At 35.6% G+C, this 21,760-nt stretch overlaps 1 protein-coding gene across 2 annotated transcripts; it reads left to right on the top strand.

The window, feature by feature from the left end:
• Positions 1-1,873: 1,873 nt before the first annotated feature.
• On the top strand, positions 1,874-21,532 carry XIAP (X-linked inhibitor of apoptosis, E3 ubiquitin protein ligase). Of its 2 annotated transcripts, XM_010568975.1 has the most exons (7): positions 1,874-1,987; positions 11,228-12,137; positions 13,704-13,803; positions 15,747-15,825; positions 16,481-16,514; positions 18,271-18,498; positions 19,895-21,532. In XM_010568975.1, the coding sequence occupies exons 2-7, from the start codon at positions 11,261-11,263 to the stop codon at positions 20,086-20,088; spliced, it is 1,512 nt and encodes a 503-aa protein (XP_010567277.1). In that variant the 5' UTR covers positions 1,874-1,987; positions 11,228-11,260; the 3' UTR covers positions 20,089-21,532. The 2 variants fall into 2 exon arrangements, with proteins under 2 accessions (XP_010567277.1, XP_010567278.1); XM_010568976.1 differs by lacking the exon at positions 18,271-18,498.
• Positions 21,533-21,760: the final 228 nt, after the last annotated feature.

Genomic DNA, 21,760 nt, shown 5'->3' on the forward strand with positions numbered 1-21,760 from the left:
TGGGCCGGCAGCCCCCCTCCGGGCCGGTCTGCGATCCGCGCCCCGGCTGCCAGCTCGAAGGTCCGCGAGCGACTTTCCTCCGAAGAGAACGTTTAATGTTGTGTTCTCTTTACATAAGTAAAAGAAAAATTTGCTATGCTAATATGCACTTTTGTGGTCCTCTTTGGTTCTTTTGACATATTTGAATATTGTGTCCCCTTGCCCGCTCTTTCTTTTTTCTTTTTTTTTAAATTTTCTTTTTAAATTTTAATTTAAAATTAAATTTAATTAAAAATCTTTTTTTTCTTTTTTTCTTTTTTTTCTAGAATGCCCTTTCTGCCTCTTGTTAGTAAAAATGCAGTTTTGTTCAGGTTTTCTATGGTAAGAATTCAGTAGCTATTGATTCTGCAGGAAGAAGTTCACTGGGTGCACTTTTTTCCCAGCTGTAATTCAAACTTCGGTTCAGGCGGTTCTCTTTTGCACAATGGCTATGTATTTATGCTGGTATATTTCTCTGTAGCAGTTAGTGTATTTCTGTTTCTGTACTACTGTCTCTCTGATACTCCTGTCTTCCAGGTAGAAGCCCTATAAATGGTTGTAAGAACTACTTTTAGTAGTTTCTGTCCTTTTTAACTGTTACTAATCTGCCTCTGCTAAAAAGTATAAATCTGTTCTTGAAACTGCTTTTAGATATTTTTGCAGAGCTACTTGCAATATCCTTTCATTGCTACAACCTTACATTGCATTTTAGTACTTCGTATAGCTAAGCGGAAAGATTTTTGTCTCTTAAATAAACAGTTAGAAACTGCAGGATCTTATGGTAGACCACTTTGGAAGGAAAAGCAACCAGCTGGGGGGGGGAGAATCACTTTTTTGTCAAATACTTTTAAAAAATCTAATACCTTACCAAAGAGCAGTAGGAGATACGTTAACTTAATCTACTGTTTGTTTATCGTGAAATAAATCACCACATAACACGGAAGACAACAGTGAAGTATTCTCTAAGAAAGCAGGTTTTCATGTGATGGATTTGTTGATTAAGCTTTTATTTGGATTTTTTCATCCTCTTAAGTGCTTCATTTTGCTATCTGCTTGACTGCTTTGCAGTTTTCTTTGAGGCTCTTTAAAGAACACCCAACTACTTCTTTCCATAGAAAAGTTGGCACCTACAGCATTGGCCAAGAAGCACAAAGGAACAAATTAATGATTATTCTGTACCTCCTCTGACCTTGCCCTTTGTAACCAGCAGCAAAAGTGAAAGAATTCTGATGAGAGTGGTTGTCTGATTGTAGAGGTTTTTTTGACTGCTCCCACTGATACGAGGCAGACTTGCATTTGTTATCAGAACAGTAAGAAAACATGTGTTTGTATCTTGGTTTTCTGAAGTATGAAGATGGATTTCATTTCAGGCCTCTGTCTACCTGTGATAGTGCTTCTGTGTGTGTTGCTGTCCTCCCAGGGTGGGCGAGACAACTGCAGGGAGCTGAAGAGTTTCAGAAAATCCAATTTATAATCAGATGCAGAATTTCCTAGGAGAGAGAAGAGAAGGCTGGATCATTGGATCTTATTCCATCTGCTGTTACAGTCCTTCTCCTTTTTGCTGCCCTCTAGTTTTTAATGCCTGGATTTTCTTTTGCCCTCTTTGGATAATCTGGAGTTTCCCCAATCTTATGCCCCTTGCTAGTTTCAGTAAAACATCTGAATTTCAGACTTTTCCCTGACCTCAGACACTTTCATCCTTAGAATATATTTTAATTTAGATTTCTTGGGCAAAGGATAGATTTTTTAAAAATTTTTTTTAATCATATTTTTGGAGTTGTGCCTTCGTAAACTATGCTGAAGGTTATGTGAAAAGGAAGATTTTTAACCTTTGTTTTTTCTACCAACAGGACTGTAAATTTTGGAATTTGTTCTAAAGGTTGGTGGAAAATAGAGATGAGACCAGTATCTGCTTTGATTATTACTAAACTTGGCTGATTGGATACTAATTTCCTAGGGAATAACTATTGTAAGTTTGCATTTTTTTGTTTCAGAAGTTAACAGCATACAGTACTTTGCTGCTTTTTATTTTTCATAGCACGTGGTCTGTCTTGCGGAGTTCTAGTCCAAAATATTCTGAACATGACGATCGAAAGTCAGGCTCCAGAAATAGCAAGATTTCTGAACATGAAAAAAAAGTAGCTCTGTGTGAAGGTTGAAAGTATGTTAAGACTGAAGAAGACATGCCACAAAGCTTGAATTGAATGTCACTCCTATCATATAAAATGTAAAATGAAGCTGCACATATCTTGCAGTTCGTTGTCCTTCCCCTTCTATGTTTTGTACAGTTTCTTATTAAATAGAAAGGCAAGTGGAGTGTTTTCAACAGGTGCAACTTTCATATTTCACTTTTGGTACAATATTATAATTAGAATTAATCCCCAAGTCATCCCAATTTCCTGACAGACTTGAAATTAAAATATAGGGGATATTTCAAGACAGGTTTACAAGTTTACAAGTTGCTGAGTTGTGGGTGTGTATAAGTACATATATGTGTATGTATGTATGTAAAAATATATGTATAAATTCATGTCATTCTTTAATGGCAAAACATTCACGCTAGTGATACCGGAAAGTATCATGATGCTGCTTCTGCATTAGGCTGCAGTTAAATGAATGTGAATAATGAACTAAGTGGCACTAGCATTATCGGGAGTATTAGCTGGGTGGAAGTGAACACCCTTGCCAATGGGCGAGGCAGGAGGTGACAGGCTCTCTGTACTCCTGTGGTTTTACAACTTCTCTTTAGAATCCAGAAGATTCAGCAGTTTTGCTGTGGCATTAATGATGTTGCTGTAGCTAAAATTCCATATCATTATGTCTCTTTGAGGAAAGATGCCCTGTTTTTTCATCTTTTTCTTCAACTATAGAATCACAGAATGCTTTGGATTGGAAGGGACCTTAAAGATCATCTAGTTCCACCCCCCCCTGCCATGGGCAGGGACACCTTCCACCAGACCAGGTTGCTCAAAGCCCCATCCAACCTGGCCTTGAGCACTTCCAGGGATGGGGCAGCCACAACCAATCTGGCCAACCTGTTCCAGTGCCTCGCCACCCTCACAGTAAACAACTTCTTCCTTACATCTAGTCTAAATATCATCTAAAGATCTACATACATCTACCCTCTTTCAGTTTAAAGCCATTACCCCTTGTCCTATCGCTATATGCCCTTGTAAGAAGTCCCTCTCTGGCTTTCTTGTAGGCCCCCTTTAGGTACTGGAAGGCTGCTGTAAGGTCTCCCTGGAGCCTTCTCTTCTAAGTTTAAAGGATTTCTGAAAGGATGCAATACTAAAAGCTGGAACACAGCTCCTACTCAGGAAAGGAAATGCATCCCGCGGCACTGCAGGTTTTTGCTAGGCATTTTTTACTATTCTACTTAATATACCCTCAGTGACTGGGTATTTTTTTGTTTCTTACAAAAAGAGTAGTAGCTCAACTTCTAGGGGTTACATTTCTATAGTGATACACTTTATAATCACAGATTTAAACTTTCTTTCTGCTCATCTGCTTTGTAGTTGACAAAAGTAACTTGTCATTTCTACTTTTAGGCAGGTAGGAACTGCATAGCTTGCATAGCCCCCAAAACATATTGGTAGACTTTCATGGATGGAAGTATGCTTCAAGTTATATTTAATACAACTTCCAAGCTGTTTTTTATTAGAGGGAAGAGTTCTGCAAGTTTAGTCGCAATTTCTTGGGGAAGAACTTGAAGCTAAATAAAATTCCTGTTAATAATACAGCAGTTAATGAAGTAAATGTTCTAAAGTAAAAACATAAAAATTATATAAAACATAGATTTTTATATCACTTGAATTGTATGACTAAAATGTAAGTGTATAATATAAAAATATAATAAAAAAATTGATTCCCCCTCCCATGTGGTAGTGTTGTACTGAATTTAAAATGTATTTTCACAGTGAGTTGTGTAAGAATCCTTTTATATGAGGGAGCAATAGTAGAATAATGAAGCAAATGAAGATACTGGTAGGAGATAGGGAAACAGGATGGAAAAACGAATAGGCTGATTTTCCAAATTGGGGGGGGGGGAGAAGCCAGAAATGTAAAAATTATTCTTTCCCTATAATTTGCCTGAACGAATACTTACAGTATCTCAATAAGTTTAAATGGTACAATTCATGCAACCTCGTAATTAAAAATTGATAGCTAAATCATACACAGATTTCTGTATGATTTACAGGAGTACAGTGCCTTTCATGAAAAATATTTCATTGTATTTCTGCTTATGCAATGAATGAAACATCTTACTGGAACAGCCAGAGAAACTTGAGACTGTCAGGACTGCTCCTTCCTTTTTTATAGTTTTGTTTTGTTTTGGTGGGGGGTTATTTGAAGTCTTGTGCTCTTGGTGTTGGTTCTCCTGATGTCTACTTTTACCTTTAGTCTTTCTTTCCATCTCTTTCTCAGTATGCTTGAGGTTTGGTAGGATTTTTTTTGTATTGGTTTGGGGTTTTTTTTGGTGTTTTGGTGGGGTTGGTGTCCACCCCCACGCCTTATTTTTAGGTACTGTCATCTGTAGGCAATTCATTTCAGTGGCAGCAGCTGTCAGAACTAAACCTTTGCTTTAGATAGACTTTCCTGTGTCCAAATTAAAAATGCCAACATCTCTTTCACACTTCACTTTGTACTAAACACTTAGCAAGGTGTGGTAGAGCTAAAATGATTTTCTCCAGACCTGTAGTCTTTCCTCTTCCTTGGTCACTTTGGATAATGCTGATTTATACATTCATTAATGGCTCTGATTGATTGTGTCTTAAGTTTGACTTCTGACATCTCTGTAGGACTGCGTACTTAGGCTACAGCATGCCAGTTTTTTCTATAGCGGCTGGTATTTACTCCTTCCTTCCCATACATACAGCTAAAGTTCGTCTGAAGACATTTATCTTGCGAGTTCACAAAAACAATTTTTTTTTTCATCTGCCCTTGGCAGATGCAGATTTGTCCCATTCTTATCTACTGAGAGCACTGCCATGAATCCATTCTTCTTTATTGCTCTATTCCATACCCATATGACTCCTTCGTGAAGAAAAATACAATATGAAAATCATTCTCAAAATGGTATGTTTCTATTGGCCTGGTTATATTTATTTGTAAGATGGAGAGAGTGTAACAGTTTTTGTGACTAGAGTCAAGAATTAGGAGGATCTAATAGCCTACTATAACCTTGAGCAGCTGACTCACTTCCTATGTTGATAAACCCTGATGGGAAGCTAAGTAGGACCTGTTTGAAACACAGACAAATGAAGCTGAGCTGATGGATTTATGTAAGCTTTGGCACTGAATCAAAAGGCGTTGTGTAGATACATACCCTCCTGATAAAATAAAGAAAAAAAATCTCTAAGCAGAATATTTTTAAAAAATGGCTATTGATAATAACATGTAAATATGCTAAGATTTGTAAACACTGTTTAAATAAATCCTGTGTTTCTTGTGGTTTTAATCTTTATAAGTATGATTTCAGTTAGCAGCATGCCCCTTCCTTGATCTAATTGCAGCTGAGCAGGCACAAAGTGAAATTCAGTGAAGTGACATATGCATAATCTGTGTGTCAGCTGGTACAGTATGTTCTGTTTGATATTTACTTGGTGCACTACTCTCACATTTCAAAATTCAGTCAACAATAAACACTAACATTGCTCTCATAGTCAGCATGTCAAGCAATAGAAGCTCCATGTTTATGTACCCTTTGGTCAGGAACATGAGGCTGTGCAAGTAGGTTTCTGACTCGGACATTAGTGCCATGCTTGTCATGTGGAAGAATTAAAAATAACTCCTTATAATGCCAGTCTGTTTTAGGATTAAGGATGGAAATAATCATGTCTAATAAAATATACTTGAAAGAGAAAAGTGGGTTCTATACTTTTTCTTTGAAGCATTTCAGATCTAGGTAATGTGATGATGTCATATTTTTGTATAAAATCATACCTCTTAATATTTTAAAAGCTGAATTGAACATGTTTGTCTTGCAAAACCACAGTACAATTTTGCATTTTGAGTAAGTTAACATTTTTGCTATAAATTCTTGTCTTTATTTTTCCTTCTGAAACGTAATCAATAGACTATATAAATTGGTACTTCAGCTTGAAAGTGGGAGGTGTCTTGTGACAAATACCTTCAGATGTTTAAAAGCAGGATTAAACTTGGCTCAGCTTCTGGCATTCTTTCAGGCTAAAATAGGCTTTGTTTACTCACTGCATATATAAGAAGATATATAATGCTTCAATAATAATTAAAAAAAATCTCAGTTTTGTAAGTAAAGATGAACTTTAACATTTCTGGACATTCTACTTTTACTTCATATGTGATTAATTAAATCTGTGCAGAAAGGCTTAATTAACTTCCGTATACATAAAGTATACTCTCTGAACTTGGGTTTGCTGCTGGTATGTATTGTAAAGTCTTGTGTGCACGTCTTAGTTGGGTGCTTTTTATGAATTTGTGTTTCTTTGCCATAAACAATTCAAAATTTTACCTTAGTTATTTTTCTTCTGCAGTTAATGTTTGTCTGAGTGCTGTTATGGTTCAAGGTATTGTTCAGTAGCAGCATTACTCCAATTAGTTGGAGTAAGGCAACTGTTAAAATACCTGTGTAGAAATACTACTCCTAAGCTAGTTTTAATTTTACACTTTGAACAGTTGCTTTTAACAGTTGCTTGAAATAGAAATAATTAAACTTGGTATTGCATTTAAAGTAGTACTGATCTTGTATTTAAAGCAGTACTTACACAGGCGAAGAGTTTGTCTCAATGCTTAATAAATATGTTAATGTCTTTTTCTCTCAGATAAAATTATACTGAAATGTAAACCAACTATGTTTAGAGGGGTTGTCGTAAGGAGAGGGCTTCATAATGTGGATGGAGCGTTGTTAAAGCTAGCACATACCTGTGAGGGATTTGTCCTGCTTCTGTCACTGCAGTATTTAGACGTGGTTTTGAGAGGCTTCTAGAAGGATGGTTGAGTCTTTCTGCTCCAAAAGATCAAGATTAAGTAATGTGGTTGATATAATTTGAAACAGTTACTTCATATTAAAGAATTGATCTGTGGTGATTGGACCTTCTGTCAGTACTCGCTGCTCCTTTGGTATGTGCTTTTCACGCTGTTTTCATTGTGAGGATCGAGATAGATTGCTTACCTCCAGAGAATCCAAATGTGGCAGATATTTTTATTATCGCCATGTTGAGGACATAATTTTTTTTACCGTGTTAACAGGAGGAGTATCGAAGTATTTGTAGCGTTGTAGAAAAATATGCTTGAAAGAATAAAGCTGCTCATCTCAATGTTGTGATTAATGCATTATGTGTAGGTATTTTTAGTTTTATCCTAATGCTTATTTCCAATTATATTTTTTCTCAATTGTTAGAACTTCCAGTACAGTACATAGAGATATTTTTTTTTCTGCTTCAGATACCACTGTATCTACCATCTAGCCAGACTACCTGGCTGAAAGGCATTGTCCTGTAGTTTCCATTGCAGTTGAGGGTGGTACGGGTACTGAATTTTAGGTAGTTCTGTTAGTTTATTTTTGCCTAGCATTCACAGTTAATTAAAAGTAATCAATAAAACTGAAAAAGAACATCTTGGTTAATTGAATATCATCTCCATCCTGATCTCTAATATTTCAGTTTGGTCTTTGATCCTCTTCCTTCCCTCTTTGTGTCTTTGCTCAGGTGTTTCCTTCTCAGTTCCTTAGTGTCATTAAAACACGCACACATCTTTCCAGGACACACCAAGAGGATCTACGGAGTGAGTGGAGTAAAACTAGTACAAACTGATTTAAGTAATAGTTTAGAACCGTGCTGTTATTTCCATTAGGAAGGTCTGTCATATATGAGCTGTACGACCTATATGATATTTTGAGTTCTGCAGCCTGTATTTTTAAAGGTGAGAAGTTATTTGGGAAGAAGAAGAGAATATGCACAATTAAATATTATATGTTTATAGGCACTATGAAAATGAAGCCTGCTTTAAAAGAAGTGCGGTCTTTGGAATGAAATTATCTAAAAAGTAGATGTTTGCCAATTGCATGAAATAAAAATTTTCAGAATTTTCAGCTTATATACTAAAAAAAAAAATTAAAAAAATGTTATGATGTTTCTTAAATTTTCTGATGTTGGAGGGGGAGAGTTTTAGTGAAAGAATCCAGAAAAATACTGCAAGATGCAGGCTTGCTCATGCAGTGTAAGTATAATTTGAAGATGGTCCCTGTCAGAGGGCACTGGAGAATCTGGGCCTTAGTTAAGATACAATATTTATTCAGATTGCTTTGGTAAAATACCTTCTTTAGCTTATGAAAAAGAATGCCTTACTGTAAGCAGTGCATTCATGTTATAATGAAGTTTATATATATATATATATATATATGCACCTGGTATATATTAATCTATTTTTTATTCTTTATGCATACAAGACTGCTATATCAGACTTTGTTTTAAGAATGGCAGATTTTACGATGAGTTCTGATAACAGAGCAGTTAAGTGGTGCTTAAAACAGAACATGTAGGTAGTTTACGAGAAAGTGGGGGCATAATTAATTCTGTCTCTTAACTGTTTTTTAACTTCATATATCATAGTGATCATTGTAATATGTGGTCACCCCATATGGCATAAGGAACAAAAAAGCACAAACCAAGGGTGATCTTTGTGTCACCAGTAAATTCTTGAGATAATGTCAGGCTTGAACCTTGGTCTGTCTCTACCCCAGATTTCACTAAGGACAGGGAGGTCAAGTTACAGAGAATGGCTGAGTAGATTGCCTCTGATTTGCCACAGTAACTTTGTATGCAACAGATCAAAGACGGATGTAGCAGCTCTAGTCTGATTTTAAAGTAAATATAAACAAAAAAAGTTAGTATGTAAAAATTTAAATAGGATGAGTTGGTTTTTTGCTGTTTCTGAACTCATTTGTATATAAGTAAAATAGAAATTAAGATATACTGCTAATCATACATTGAAAGCATATGCATTTGTTCTATTTTTTCAACAGACATTTTGAAAAGGAGTCTCTAGAGGATGTGAGGTAGGCTTTGTTTGCCACCTTGTAGAAAGTCTTTTAGGCATGCAGATAAGAAAATTAGTATGCAGCTAATGGTATTTGAGTAATACAGATTATTTTATGAATGCAGTGTAGTAGTAATGGTGATAGACCCATAAGGTCACTTGAGATCTCTACAGAAACAGTCCTAGAGGATTTAAAATAAGATTTTAAAAAGAAATAAACATGAACTTTTAAACTTTTGCTATAAAAATTGATTGTTTTCAATATACACATGTATAGTAAAAAATACATGTATTGTGACAGCTTTTATATTACTACATGTAATTACTGATTTTTTTTTTTGCCCTTCAAAGTCAAAACAAGCATATAGGTCATATTTGTAGGTCAGCCAATGTAATTTATTCAGAAGCTATTTTTGAATTTGCTAAGCTAAAACTGAAAACCACAGTATAATTTCTAGTGTCATTACATTAGTCACAAACTGACTTAGAGAAGGAATTAAAGCTGGTGTTCAGAAGTAGTCTTGTATCCATGATTACATGAAGCAAGCATGCGGGGTCTCTAACGTCATATTTTCTCAACCTGCTTATAGGTGAATTATCTTTGTCATCTAGGCAAAGGAAGCAGCGATCCTGCAATGCATAGTCATTTTAATTTTCCCCTCCCCCTTCTGAACTTTAAAAAGGGTTTTGTCCTTCCTGTAGAAGCTAAATCTGGTATTATATAAGCAATTATTATAATTGTAACATCTACATTGACCTGACAGAAAGTATAATCAGTATTAATGCAGGTGTTGAGGAAGGAGCATGTTGAGGAAACTGAATTTTTACCTGATGGCCTACCTTACAAAGGTGAGGACTGGAAATAGATACATTTCAGGATGGAGAAGGACACTTGTTCAAATAAATACATATTCTGTTCTTCCTTATATGCATTTCTTTTTGCTAATTGCTGAATTATTATTGCTTTGTCCTAGGAAGTCCATTTGGGCAGTCTCATAATAATTTTATTTACCACTTAATAAAGGAGTAAGTTTGAGATGTGTATCAGCAGTAGCCTGTGTTTACCGAAGACTTTGTAAGTCAATAATATCACCGCACTTGTCAGGACAAGAGATGAATTTTTACTGTGCTCTGACTTCATCCATATTGGGATGAAGGTGACGACTGCGTCAGTTTGTGGTTCTTGCATAGGACCTGCGGGAGCCAAGTTGCTTTTTTTTCATCCCTGTGAAAGAAGGGCCTTGTCTGAGTGCTTTTAGCAGCCTGCTGGCGCAGGAGGGCGCATGGCAGGACTAGCAGTCGGTACTTACCCTGGAAGAGTGTAGGCAGGAATAGGAATGTGGGACAGGTGGTAAGGAGAATGACATTCCTTCAGGGAGGAAAAGCTGAGGTGATGGCAGAGGCACAGGAACTCCTGATAGAGAGCATAGGCAGGGTGTGGGAAAGTGGAAGCAGTTTGCTGGGTGTGAATGCTAGTGCTGGGTAGTCCAAGATGCTGACCTTGAAAGCAGAGCACAGCACTTTGGTGAAATGCCCCAGTGAAACATCTGATAGTTTATTTCACAAGATACTTGGCTAAAAGGAAAACTGAGATGTATGTCTTTACAATATAACACAAGTCCAAAGGCTTGTTTCTTTTTGATGATGGTTTTACTAGTTGATGCCCATCTATAATGGGCATGGTGGTCATGGCCTTCGTATGGGGAAAAATAAACATAGTTGTGTTTCAGAACTGGGCTGTAAAATCTTGCAGATGTGGTCTGGCTTAGATCAGTATTTTAAATTCAATATCTTCGTATTTCAGGTTCGGAAGCCTTTTGGCAGGGTTTTGCCCAGAGCTTTTGTTAAACATTTTGTTGATTTCATTCTTGCAATGTTTATTTGTTAATAAGTAGAACCTGCTTTTAAAGCTGTAAAAGTATAGACCTGTGTGTTTTCCAGGTAAGTTTTTATTGGCCTATAAAACTTCATGATCTTCCTGCCTTTCTTTACGGATTGTGTTTTTATTTTGTTTTTAATGTTCTGGTGTTTGCCTCTGCGTGGCAGGGGAGGCAGGCAAGGGTGAGATGGGAGGGAAGAGGTATTATTTTAATACATAAAAGATGGCTAGTTTAATCTAGCCAGTTTCCAGGCTTGCATATGGGTACGATCTATTCTTCTGTCTGTGAAATTAAAACATTTATTCTTTGTTTAGGAAATCTGAAAGGAGAGCCCTACTTATGAAGAGATGACGTGTAATGTCCCAGATAACATCTCTGAAGCTTGTGCCACTCCAGACACTGACCATGACCAGGAATGGGCACAGGAACACTACCGACTAGGAACTTTTGTTGAATTTCCACTTAACTGTCCGGTTTCGACATCAGCACTAGCACAAGCTGGCTTTATTTATACTGGAGAAGGTGACAAAGTGAAGTGCTTCAGTTGCAATACAACTATTGAAGGATGGGCGCCTGGGGATTCTGCAGTTGAGACACACAAAAAGCTTTCCCCAAATTGCAAATTTATTACTGAATCTACTTGTCTGGAAAATAACATACATCCTCGCGCTCAGAACTACCAGCATAGAACTGAAAATGGTTCCAGCAATTCAGCCCTCCCATGTACTCTGGATGATGCATCTGATGTGCAGGCAGATTACCTCCTGAGAACTAGGCAGGTTGTGGATATGTCAGATACTTTGTATCCTAAAAACCCTGCTATGTGCAGTGAAGAGACAAGATTAAAGTCTTTTCACAGCTGGCCCCTCAATAGCCAGTTGACACCAAAGGAATTAGCTAATGCTGGATTCTATTATACAGGTGTTGATGATCAAGTGGCATGTTTTTGTTGTGGTGGAAAATTGAAAAAGTGGGAACCCAGTGACAGAGCTTGGTCAGAACACAAGAGGCATTTTCCCAAATGCTTTTTTGTCCTGGGCCGAGATGTTGGAAATGTTCCAAGTGAATCTATTCCTGCTGAGCTTGGGAGCAGTGGTTTGAACAGTGCACAGCATCCAAGGAATCCATCTATGGCAAAATATGGAAGACGTTTACAAACATTTTTAACTTGGATATATCCTGTTGACAAGGAGCAACTTGCTGAAGCTGGTTTCTATAGCATAGGTAAGCCAGATCTTAAAATGACTGATATCTTTTACAAGGAAATTTTATGTGTCTTGTTATGAAAAAATAAGCATTTTTTATTCTAATATGGAATGATTTGCCAGAATTTCTTTACTCTGTAAACTACTTTTCATAGTTCTTGTGTAAAATGATATACATTATACCCAGTATTTTTAATAACGAAGTATAAACTTGGTCATAAATTCATTTTTAGTAGTAAAACATTAAAGTGTGTTTTCCTTGCCTGCTAAAACCCTCATAATTCGTCTTGCACAATGACAATTATTGAAGTTAATATTTTTTAAAAAATGAAGTGCTGTCCTTCCGCTATCTACCTTAGGTCTAAGGAGTGGGCCTGTGTCCCGTACAAAAGCCTATGAACAAGACAATCCAGGTTCTGTGCCATTTTTTTTAGTTAACACGTGTTTGCATCATCATAGCGTTCAGACACACGGAAGTAGCAAATGGCAAATGCCATTACTACCTACTGTAAGAGCTTTATGAAGACAATGACTCCAGTGGAACAGCTTTTCCTGTTAGACATGTAGTGTATGACTTGGATAAAACTCCAGTGTCTTTGTGCATTGGTTTCCCAATTAGATTGAATTGCCTAGTCCCGTTCACGCTCTTTGAAATTCTTCACTGAGAGATGCTGTGTGAGTGGAAAGTGTTGTTCTTATTAGGTCACAAAGAAAAGGGGATTATCTGGGATAATTTCTTGCTCTCATCTTAATTGGCTGCTATTTTAGTAGCTCTTGGAAGAACTTTTTAATCTGATTACATTTGTTTTACTTGTGGCCATAAATAAAACCTTTGATATGTTCTTGTATGGGTGATACATGGGCAACATTTGTACCCAATTTATTCATTTCTTCTTGGGTTCCTAAAACCTAGCTTCTCACAGACAAATGAGATCTGTATGGTGGAGGTGCACTAAATTGGCACCAGCTTATCAGACCTGATGGCTGTTCAAGTTACTTCTTGTGAAAACTGTTTCCAGTGGCCTGAGAATGATTTAGCTCTGTAGGAAAAATACCTCCTCTCATTTCGATAAACACAATATCTAAGCAGTTTCTGGTGCAGTCTTTGATTCCAGTAGGCATAGTGCTAGAACAGAGAGAATGCAGTTTCTCATAACATCTCCTCAGTCATTTATGCTACTGCACTATAGAGCCCATTAATCTTAATGGTGAAATGGAGGACCAAAAAGGCAGGTAAACATCCTTAATTCTTTGTGGTAGACTACTTCACAGCTTGTTTACCAGTGGATTGAGCTATTTGATAATAGATTATTTTTAGCTTTTGCTTTTTACCTGCATAATTACTTGCTAAAATAAAATTCAGGAATATTTCATGTGACTTTTTTGTATTTTGTAAGCTCAAGTCTCTCCTGAAGATTTGTTTCAAATCATATATATTATGTTGTCCTTGAAAATGGAGTTCTTTTTAGTTACAATTGCAAATCAATAAAATAAATATTTTTTCTTAATAATGTAACATTTTAGTTGAAAACTTACTGTTATGCCTACTAGAAGTATGTAATTTTATTCTTGTATGTTTCCTCAGGTAATGGTGATCATGTGGTTTGTTTCCACTGTGGTGGAGGATTGCAAGAATGGAAGGAAAATGAAGACCCATGGGATCAACATGCCAAATGGTTTCCTGGGTAAGGTATTTCTTACTGTTTTCTTGTTGCATGTCTGAGTCTTATTTACAGTATATTATCTTTTAATGACAGAGCATACTAAAAAAGGTTTCAGAAGGTTGACTGTGGCTTAACATCATTTAGGTTAATATTAATTTAGATTAATATTAATTTAGATTAAAAATTAAAAACTGAATTTTTTTTAGTTGCCCTCCTCTACTTCCTTCTCCTTTATTTTTATCAGGTAGGCACCAAAGGAATATCAGTTAATCTTCCATGGTGTATGTTTTTCCTTTTCAATAAGTAGAAAAGATTTTAAGGAATTTTTTGCATGGGGTCTTTATTTTTGTTGTTCCATCTGTTCTGCCTTCTGTAGTCCTGCTATTATATGTATAATCATCAACATATGCTTTAATGTTATATTGGAGGCCTCAAAAGAGGACATTAACCTAATGTCGTCTTTGAGAGGTAGGAGTGAGTTCTTCTGCAGTGGGTGGGAAAGAGAACTAAATCTCAAGAGGCTGAGGGCACAACTAAATCGTTAGAGGTGATCAGTCTGAAAGGTTGCCCTGAAGTTTTACCTTCTGAATAACTTCACTTTGAAGTCAGTGGCGTTTGTATGTCAGCTTGTTTGTAGGAATTATTAAAGGGAAGAGAAGTTTTCTGTGTCTGGACTTAGCTGATGTCTCAGCTAGCAGAATCGTTAAGTTTTGTGAATACTTATCTGATTATTTTTTTGACTCGTTATCCAAGCACTGTGTTCTAATTGTTATTTTAATAGCTTCATACGTGCCAAAGTTTGTAACTTACATCAGGATACAAAATGACTATACTTCTGTCATGGTGCAAACAAACCCGAAGAAGTCAGTAGTGATATTGAATTCAAAACAGACTTTTGTGTAATTTTAAAGGATTGGGGATTCCAGACCCAGAAGTAGTTTTTGGAAAGATTGCCAATTTTGTCTAAAATCTGTCTTGAGGAAAGGAGGAATAGTATATGACTCACCGTTTCTTACAGGTGCATAAAAGCTGTCCAAGTACAAAGACTTAGTTGTATAACATTGATAAAATCAATGTCTTTTATGTGTTAGCTGCCAAATTTGTCTTCTGTGGTAAAAGGGTCTCTGGAAGCTGGAAGTTAGTATTTATGTATTAGCTGATCCTTTTTTCAATAGTGGTACAGGCAGCTTTTAATTATTAGTCTCTGCCACTTGAAAGAGATGCCATTCCAAGTTTTTGGCTTGGTGCAGTGAATGGTTAAGACACATTTTCTTGCTACATTTCACTCCTCCTTTTATGGGTTTGATTTTGTTTTAGGTTGCTTAAATTATGTCAGATTTGATTACTTCCTCTCAGATCACTAACTGTCTTATATGGAGTTTTTGTTTGCACATCAACTTCAGTGGCAGTGTATCAGTCTCACAGCATGCTGTCTGTGCCCATGAACAGGACACCATGAAGGTGAAGTAACTGCTGAAGCTAGAGAAGGAGGAGGAGTTATTGTCGAGGAGTTACTGCATTCCTAAATCTTCTGGTAGGGAAGAGCTCTGCCCAGTAGCTGGGACTGGTTGGAAAATAGTGAAAGTAAGCATGTAAAGCACTTGTCTGACCAGTGACTGCTTTTCTTTGATTGCAAACAGCTGGAAGAACCAACATTTTAACATAATGTTTGTTTTTCATTGGAGTCTTTACTTTTATAAACCTGTGGCATCAGCTGTCATGGCCAACAAGTCTTAGGTTTCTGTTTCACCAAAAACGTGAAAAAGGTAAGTACTGCTGAAGTGATTAAGATGTTTTTAGAAATGTTTAAATGACATTACTGATGTTGACTAAATATTTAGAGATTTTAAAAAGCAAGCATTTTATATGAGGTAGGAAATGTATTGAAGCTTTTCAAAGTTATGTAGTCAATTTTTGTTTGCTGCTTATGCGGTTTTATTGTAACTAAATATTTTCATTTATAGGTGCAGATTTGTGAGAAAGGAAAAGGGGCTAGAATTTATAAATAATGTTCACTTAAGAGATGGATATAGGGATTCAACAGTAAGTGTCTTGCTTATTAATCAAATATAATCTTGTTAAAATAGAAAACAGTCTTAACATAATTTTCATATGAAGTTACTGTTCTAATTATATGCATGTCATTTAGTCCTCCTGCTGCTTCTTTCATTGGCAGAAAGTGAAAGACATCAAAGTATATTTTGGTTCTGTCATTCAGGGTTTATAGATCTCACATTTCTCCTTAGCTGGGTTATGGGTCACAGGTAGGGTACCTTGTATATGTTGTATATTTAGTACTGAACAAGTCCTGGGTTTTTTAATAGCCTAGGAACCTAAGGTCTACAATGAATAATTTCCTTATTGAACTGTAGTAGATCATTTTTCTTTTCTTGTTGGTAGAGCATTGTTAAACTTGTATGCAGTGACTAAAAAGTAAAACAGATGTTATTTTAGAATTCTTTGATAGACTAAGAATCATGTACATGTGATTATAGCAAAGATGGGTTAAAATGAAAATTTAAAACAATATGAAAGACATAACAAAACACCGATCCCTTTGCAATTGTTCAGAGTAGATTTAATAGCTTTAGTCAATAAAAAACTGAGATCAAATAGCTATTTTCTGTCTTGTAACTGTATAGGTTTCCCTCTACCTCCTCCAGAACTGTAATTTTGTCTGTTTATATTTCACTTTTAGACAGAAGCTGCTGAAGGGACAGTACTTCCTAAAGGTATTTGTTTAAAGAAATAAATCCCAAACAAACAACTCCCCCTATTTTGGAATATCCGTATTTGCATATATAGTAAAGGAAATGGTTAATTTTAAAAATAACCCTATTACGTTTTTAAGTAAAGCATGACAGGCAAATCGTTGGATGATACTCTTCCATTGCTTCATTGCTTCTAAAGAACTGTGGAATGAATTTTATTTCTCTTAGGGGAAATCTAATCATGGTTGGATAAATATTGTAAAGTAAAGATTGTAAACCATGGAAGAAGTAGGTATAGGATGCAGTCTTATTTTTGCAGCTAGTAAGTATGCATCAAGTATTGAATTAGTAGTGCTGTGGGATGAATGTTAAAGAATACTGAACTGAAACAATCATTGTTGCTTTTCATGAGGCAGGAAGAGTTGGTCTGTTAAATGGCAAGGACTAGGAAGCTGAGAAAGCTTAAATAGCTTGTTATGTGTTCCAGTATTACACATTCTTGCAATGTTTTTCACAAATACCAAGCAATAAAAAGACAAGATAGTTAAAGGGGTAGTAGGAAGACTGTCAAGCAGCTTCATCCCAGGGAATGATAGCTGTTGCTAATAAAAGTGGTTACACAAAACCTGTTTTAGAAATCTCTCACACACTGCTCATTTATGAGACTGAAAATTAGGCTAAAAATTTTGCTCTTTGAACAGTCTTACTAAGTAAAGAAGAAATTAGTCATTTACATGTAATAGAAGAACTGGAAATAAGACACACTGCTAAAAAAATCTATTAAAAAAATTACATTGAAAAGGAGAAGGGGGAGGTCCAACAGACTGAAAAATGGTTTCCCAAAGTAGTGTCATGTCTTATTGTGGATAGGCTTACTTGCTTGCTGATTGCGCTGTGTTTTGGTTTTGTAGATTCAAATTATTTATTGGTTTCTCTCAACATATGCATGATTTTTTTTTTTTTTTCTTCCCTGAACTGAATTAAAATTAATGTAGTGTTACCAAATACTTACATATCTATTGTGTCTGGGAATTTTGGATTAATTTCAGTTAACATTCAGTTATGGAATTTGTGATGTTAATTCTATAAGACATTTTATTTAAGAAGTTGTTGATTTGAATAGCAAAAAAAATGAGGTTGTTCAGCCTGGAGAAGAGAAGGCTCCGGGGAGACCTTATAGCGACCTTCTAGTACTTAAAGGGGGCTGACAGGAAAGATGGGGACGGACTCTTTGATCAGGAGTGTAGTGATAGCACAAGGGGTAATGGTTTCAAACTGAAAGAGGGTAGATGTAGATTAGATATAAGGAAGAAATTCTTCCCTGTGAGGGCAGTGAGGCACTGGAACAGGTTGCCCAGAGAGGTTGTGGATGCCCCATCCCTGGAAGTGCTCAAGGCCAGGTTGGATGGGGCTTTGAGCAACCTGGTCTGGTGGAAGGTGTCCCTGCCCATGGCAGGAGGGTTGGAGCTAGGTGATCTTTAAGGTCCCTTCCAATCCAAACCATTCTATGATTCTATGATCTGGGAGGATTTCTATATTGTAAGTAGATGAAGGGAGACTGAGAAATCTAGGATGGAAGACATCTCAAATCTGCGGGTTTGGGTGTTTTGACAATGCGGTTGTTACAATTAGCAAAATTCTCAAATTGGAAATATGCTTCCTTTGGCTAGATATTTGCAAAGGTGTCGTAGAGTACTGTAGTGAATACTGTCCGATAATCAGATTCATCCTTGTTAAATTGTTTTTTTGTTTTTGTTTTTTTAATTTCTTGTTTTAGATGATCTCTTACAGAATCCTTTGGTACAAGGTGCCATAGACATGGGTTTCAGTTTGTCTGAGATTAGGAACACCATGGAAAAGAGATTGCAGATGTCTGGAGAAAGTCACACATCTGTTGAGGATCTGGTAGCAGACTTAATAAGTGCTCAAAAAGAAAATACAAGGGAAGAAGGACCAAATGAAATCCCAGTTGAGCAAGATGAGCTTATTCAATTACAAAACCTCTGTGTGTACTTTCATATCAGCTCTTTAGTCTGTGAAATATACCTTATTGTTATCTGTTTATTCTGCCCTCTGATCCAAGTCTTACCTAAAGTGAAGTTACAGTATTGTAACTTAAAAGTCAAGAGATTTATTTTTGGACATAAAAAAAAAGCTGAACAAAGAGGGTGTTAAAATACTTGAGCGTAGCAGTGTTTATAAATATCATCTGTAAAATAAGTAGTATTAATACCTCAGAAGTGTATAATATTGAAATAATAGTCCAGCGTTCTTCTGGGAAAGGTTATACATGCAAACTAAAAAAACAAAATTATTGTGACAATGATATTTAAAAATAAAAGCAAGAATAACTATAGATGTGGTGACTGTGGTGGCAAAATGAAATAGACACAGCAACATACTGTCAAATATTCAGTATATTCAAAATGAAAAAGTCTTTGTAGGGGATTATTTTATTTTCCTTCTTGGCCAATAAGAAAAAGTGTACTTCTAGATGGTGTTTCTTTTCAATTAGTTGTGTTCCAGCTATGCTGGGACATGCAAGTTATGCTCAGAAAGCCATTGTGGTACACTCTGTAAATAGACCAAAACCAAGATTTCTAACTTGGGAGACTTGTAGTTTAAGACAAGTGTATGAGTGAATTCATAGGGAGGAAAAAGACCTTCTGGTTGGTGTGATAGGCAGAGATCTTACCAGCCCACTATTTTAATAAGATTTTTAATGGACATTATGGGGGAAAAAGAACTTGCAATGAAGATGGACGTTATTTTTGTGCTTGGCTGTATGGAGCTTTCCCCAGGTGGCAGGGGAAGGCTTTTGAAGTTTGCATTTTCAAATGGGGCATACTGGAATAACAAAGAGCTCACGTACAATGCAAAATTGATTCTTTCTGTATTACAAATTTTTAAGCTTTTGAAGTATGGGCATTTTGAAAATGGAGGTAGGGAAGGAAATCACATCCTCATTCTTTTCATTGAGGAACTCTCTGAAAAAAAAAAAAAAAATCCAAATTACTTAACCAGTATCAACGAGCCTTTCTTTCATCTTCTGTACAAGTTTTGGGAAAGTTGTCAATTGGAAGTCTGTGAAAAGAATGGTTCCTGATTGAAATATGCATATCCTAAATTCTGTAGATATTTCAAGCTCTTGCAAATATAGATAGCTGAATTCCCTGCTTGCATTGGCCTAGGAGATGTAATGTGATGAGAGGGGGGAAAAAAAAAGAGGATTCCATGCTGCAGCTTGGTTTCCTATCTCTTGTAATTTTTTTTTTCCTGTTTAAAGGTGTGACCTTTAAATGATATGAAGAAAACCTTGTCCTTGTGTGTAAAGAAAAAAAAAAAAGAGATTCAATGGTACTAAGTATGTTAACTTCTTCTTATGTGTTTATTTTCCTTAGATCTCAGTACTGAAGAGAAGTTAAGACGCTTGCAGGAAGAAAAGCTTTGTAAAATCTGTATGGCTAAAGACATATCAGTCGCCCTCATTCCCTGTGGTCACCTAGTTGCCTGTAAGGAATGTGCTGAAGCACTTAATGAATGCCCTCTGTGTCGTACAAATATTATGAAAAGACAGGAAATTTTTATGTATTAGTGAAATATACAGCACTGTGAATGCAAACGTTTCTTGCTTTATTGCTTTAAATACATGTAATGTATGTAAAAAATGCAGTTAATTCCAGGATCTAATCATATGGCAGTACTTAGATTTTTCTGCTGTCAAACTCTACATACATTTTAACATTTAAATAGTTATTTTCCTTAAGCGAATTTTTTGTATGTAAAAAACAATATTAAAAGGCAAATATGTATATTCTGTAACTTCAATTCATAAACCCGATTTGAGAAAGCCTAAGTAATGCAAAGCTTTATTTATGTGATCATTCCTTTGCTTCACTTTGGTAGGACTCTGTACAACTGAAGTTTATGCAAATACAGTTGTATAAAGGGTCAGGCCCTATATAAAATTTGTAAATAAGTGAATTTTAAAAATTGTTATATACATGTATATTATATCTGAGATTTTAGCTTCTCAAAAATGTTATGTAAGATTGAAAATGTTATCTTATTTCTGTAACCTTGGTTGTGACATAATTCAGAGAATATGCGTAAACCTGCTGCTGCAATATTTCACCTTATGTTTGCTACTGCTACTTTTTAAGTTTGTCTGTTTTGATATATAATTCCTGTCTCCTCATTTATTTTTTCTGGTTTAGATGTATAAATTGGATTCCATAAACTCATTTTAGCGATCCATTTTTCACAAAAATCCTTCTGGTTATAAAAGTACATTAATTTCATTCCTTAAAAGAGAACTCAACAGAAATGAAGGAGATTTTGTGTACCTTGTGCCCTTCATGGAAGGAGTGGTCTCATTTTAAACTTGCCCCCCTACACAAAAACGTGTTCATTGTTTGATTTTTTTCTTGTTTTTTTAACATTGTGCATTATCCTAACTCATTTATCTGCTAATACTTTGCAGTGTTTCTGTTTGTCTATTTTTTCATAAGAGATTAAACTCTATCTCCATGAAAATGCTTTTTTCTAAATTTTATTTTTAATTCACAAGTAACATTAGAAATCTTTCATTTTTGTTCTTGTCAGTTTGCAGCATTTAAATTAAAGTTAAGAACTATTCTAGTGAGAGTCACCTTAAAATACTTAATAATCTATTTCTTACTGGGCTGACCCTCAATTCTCCAATTAAAAAAGTATCATAGCTTTGTATTTAAGTACAGCTGGTTTACGATCTCTCTACTTAATTATGTGACTTCCTTATTTTGTGGAGCTACTAAGATGTTCTGTGCATATATTTTTATCTTTGAGTCCTACACACTGAGAGATTCAGAATATACAGAATATAGTTTTTCATGATAAAACTTTTGAATTCACTTAACAGAAATTTAGTGTCTACTTTTTCTATTTTTAAATATGCGCTGTGATTATATGCTGTTGTAATGTTATGAATATTTAAAATAAAGTGCAATCCAGTTGTTCCTTGATCAGCATATTTGATGGTCACATGCAAAAAAAAAAAATCATAACAGAAGGTTGCTTTCTGTTGCTTTCTTGTTTTGTAACTCAGCTGTTACTAATTTAACCTGAGTGTTATTAAGGATAACAAATACATTTCAGTTGGAGAGGACATAAAATCTATTGTTTGTATAAATTAAGGTTTGTTAATTATAAAATTAAAATATGTTAATTTTGCTGGTTTTTGTAATAAATTAGAATTTGGTTCTTAGGAATACATGATGACCAGAAAT

Source organism: Haliaeetus leucocephalus, unplaced genomic scaffold (genome assembly GCF_000737465.1).
Source record: "Haliaeetus leucocephalus isolate CR32 unplaced genomic scaffold, Haliaeetus_leucocephalus-4.0 Scaffold262, whole genome shotgun sequence".
NCBI classification, from domain to species: Eukaryota; Metazoa; Chordata; class Aves; order Accipitriformes; family Accipitridae; genus Haliaeetus; species Haliaeetus leucocephalus.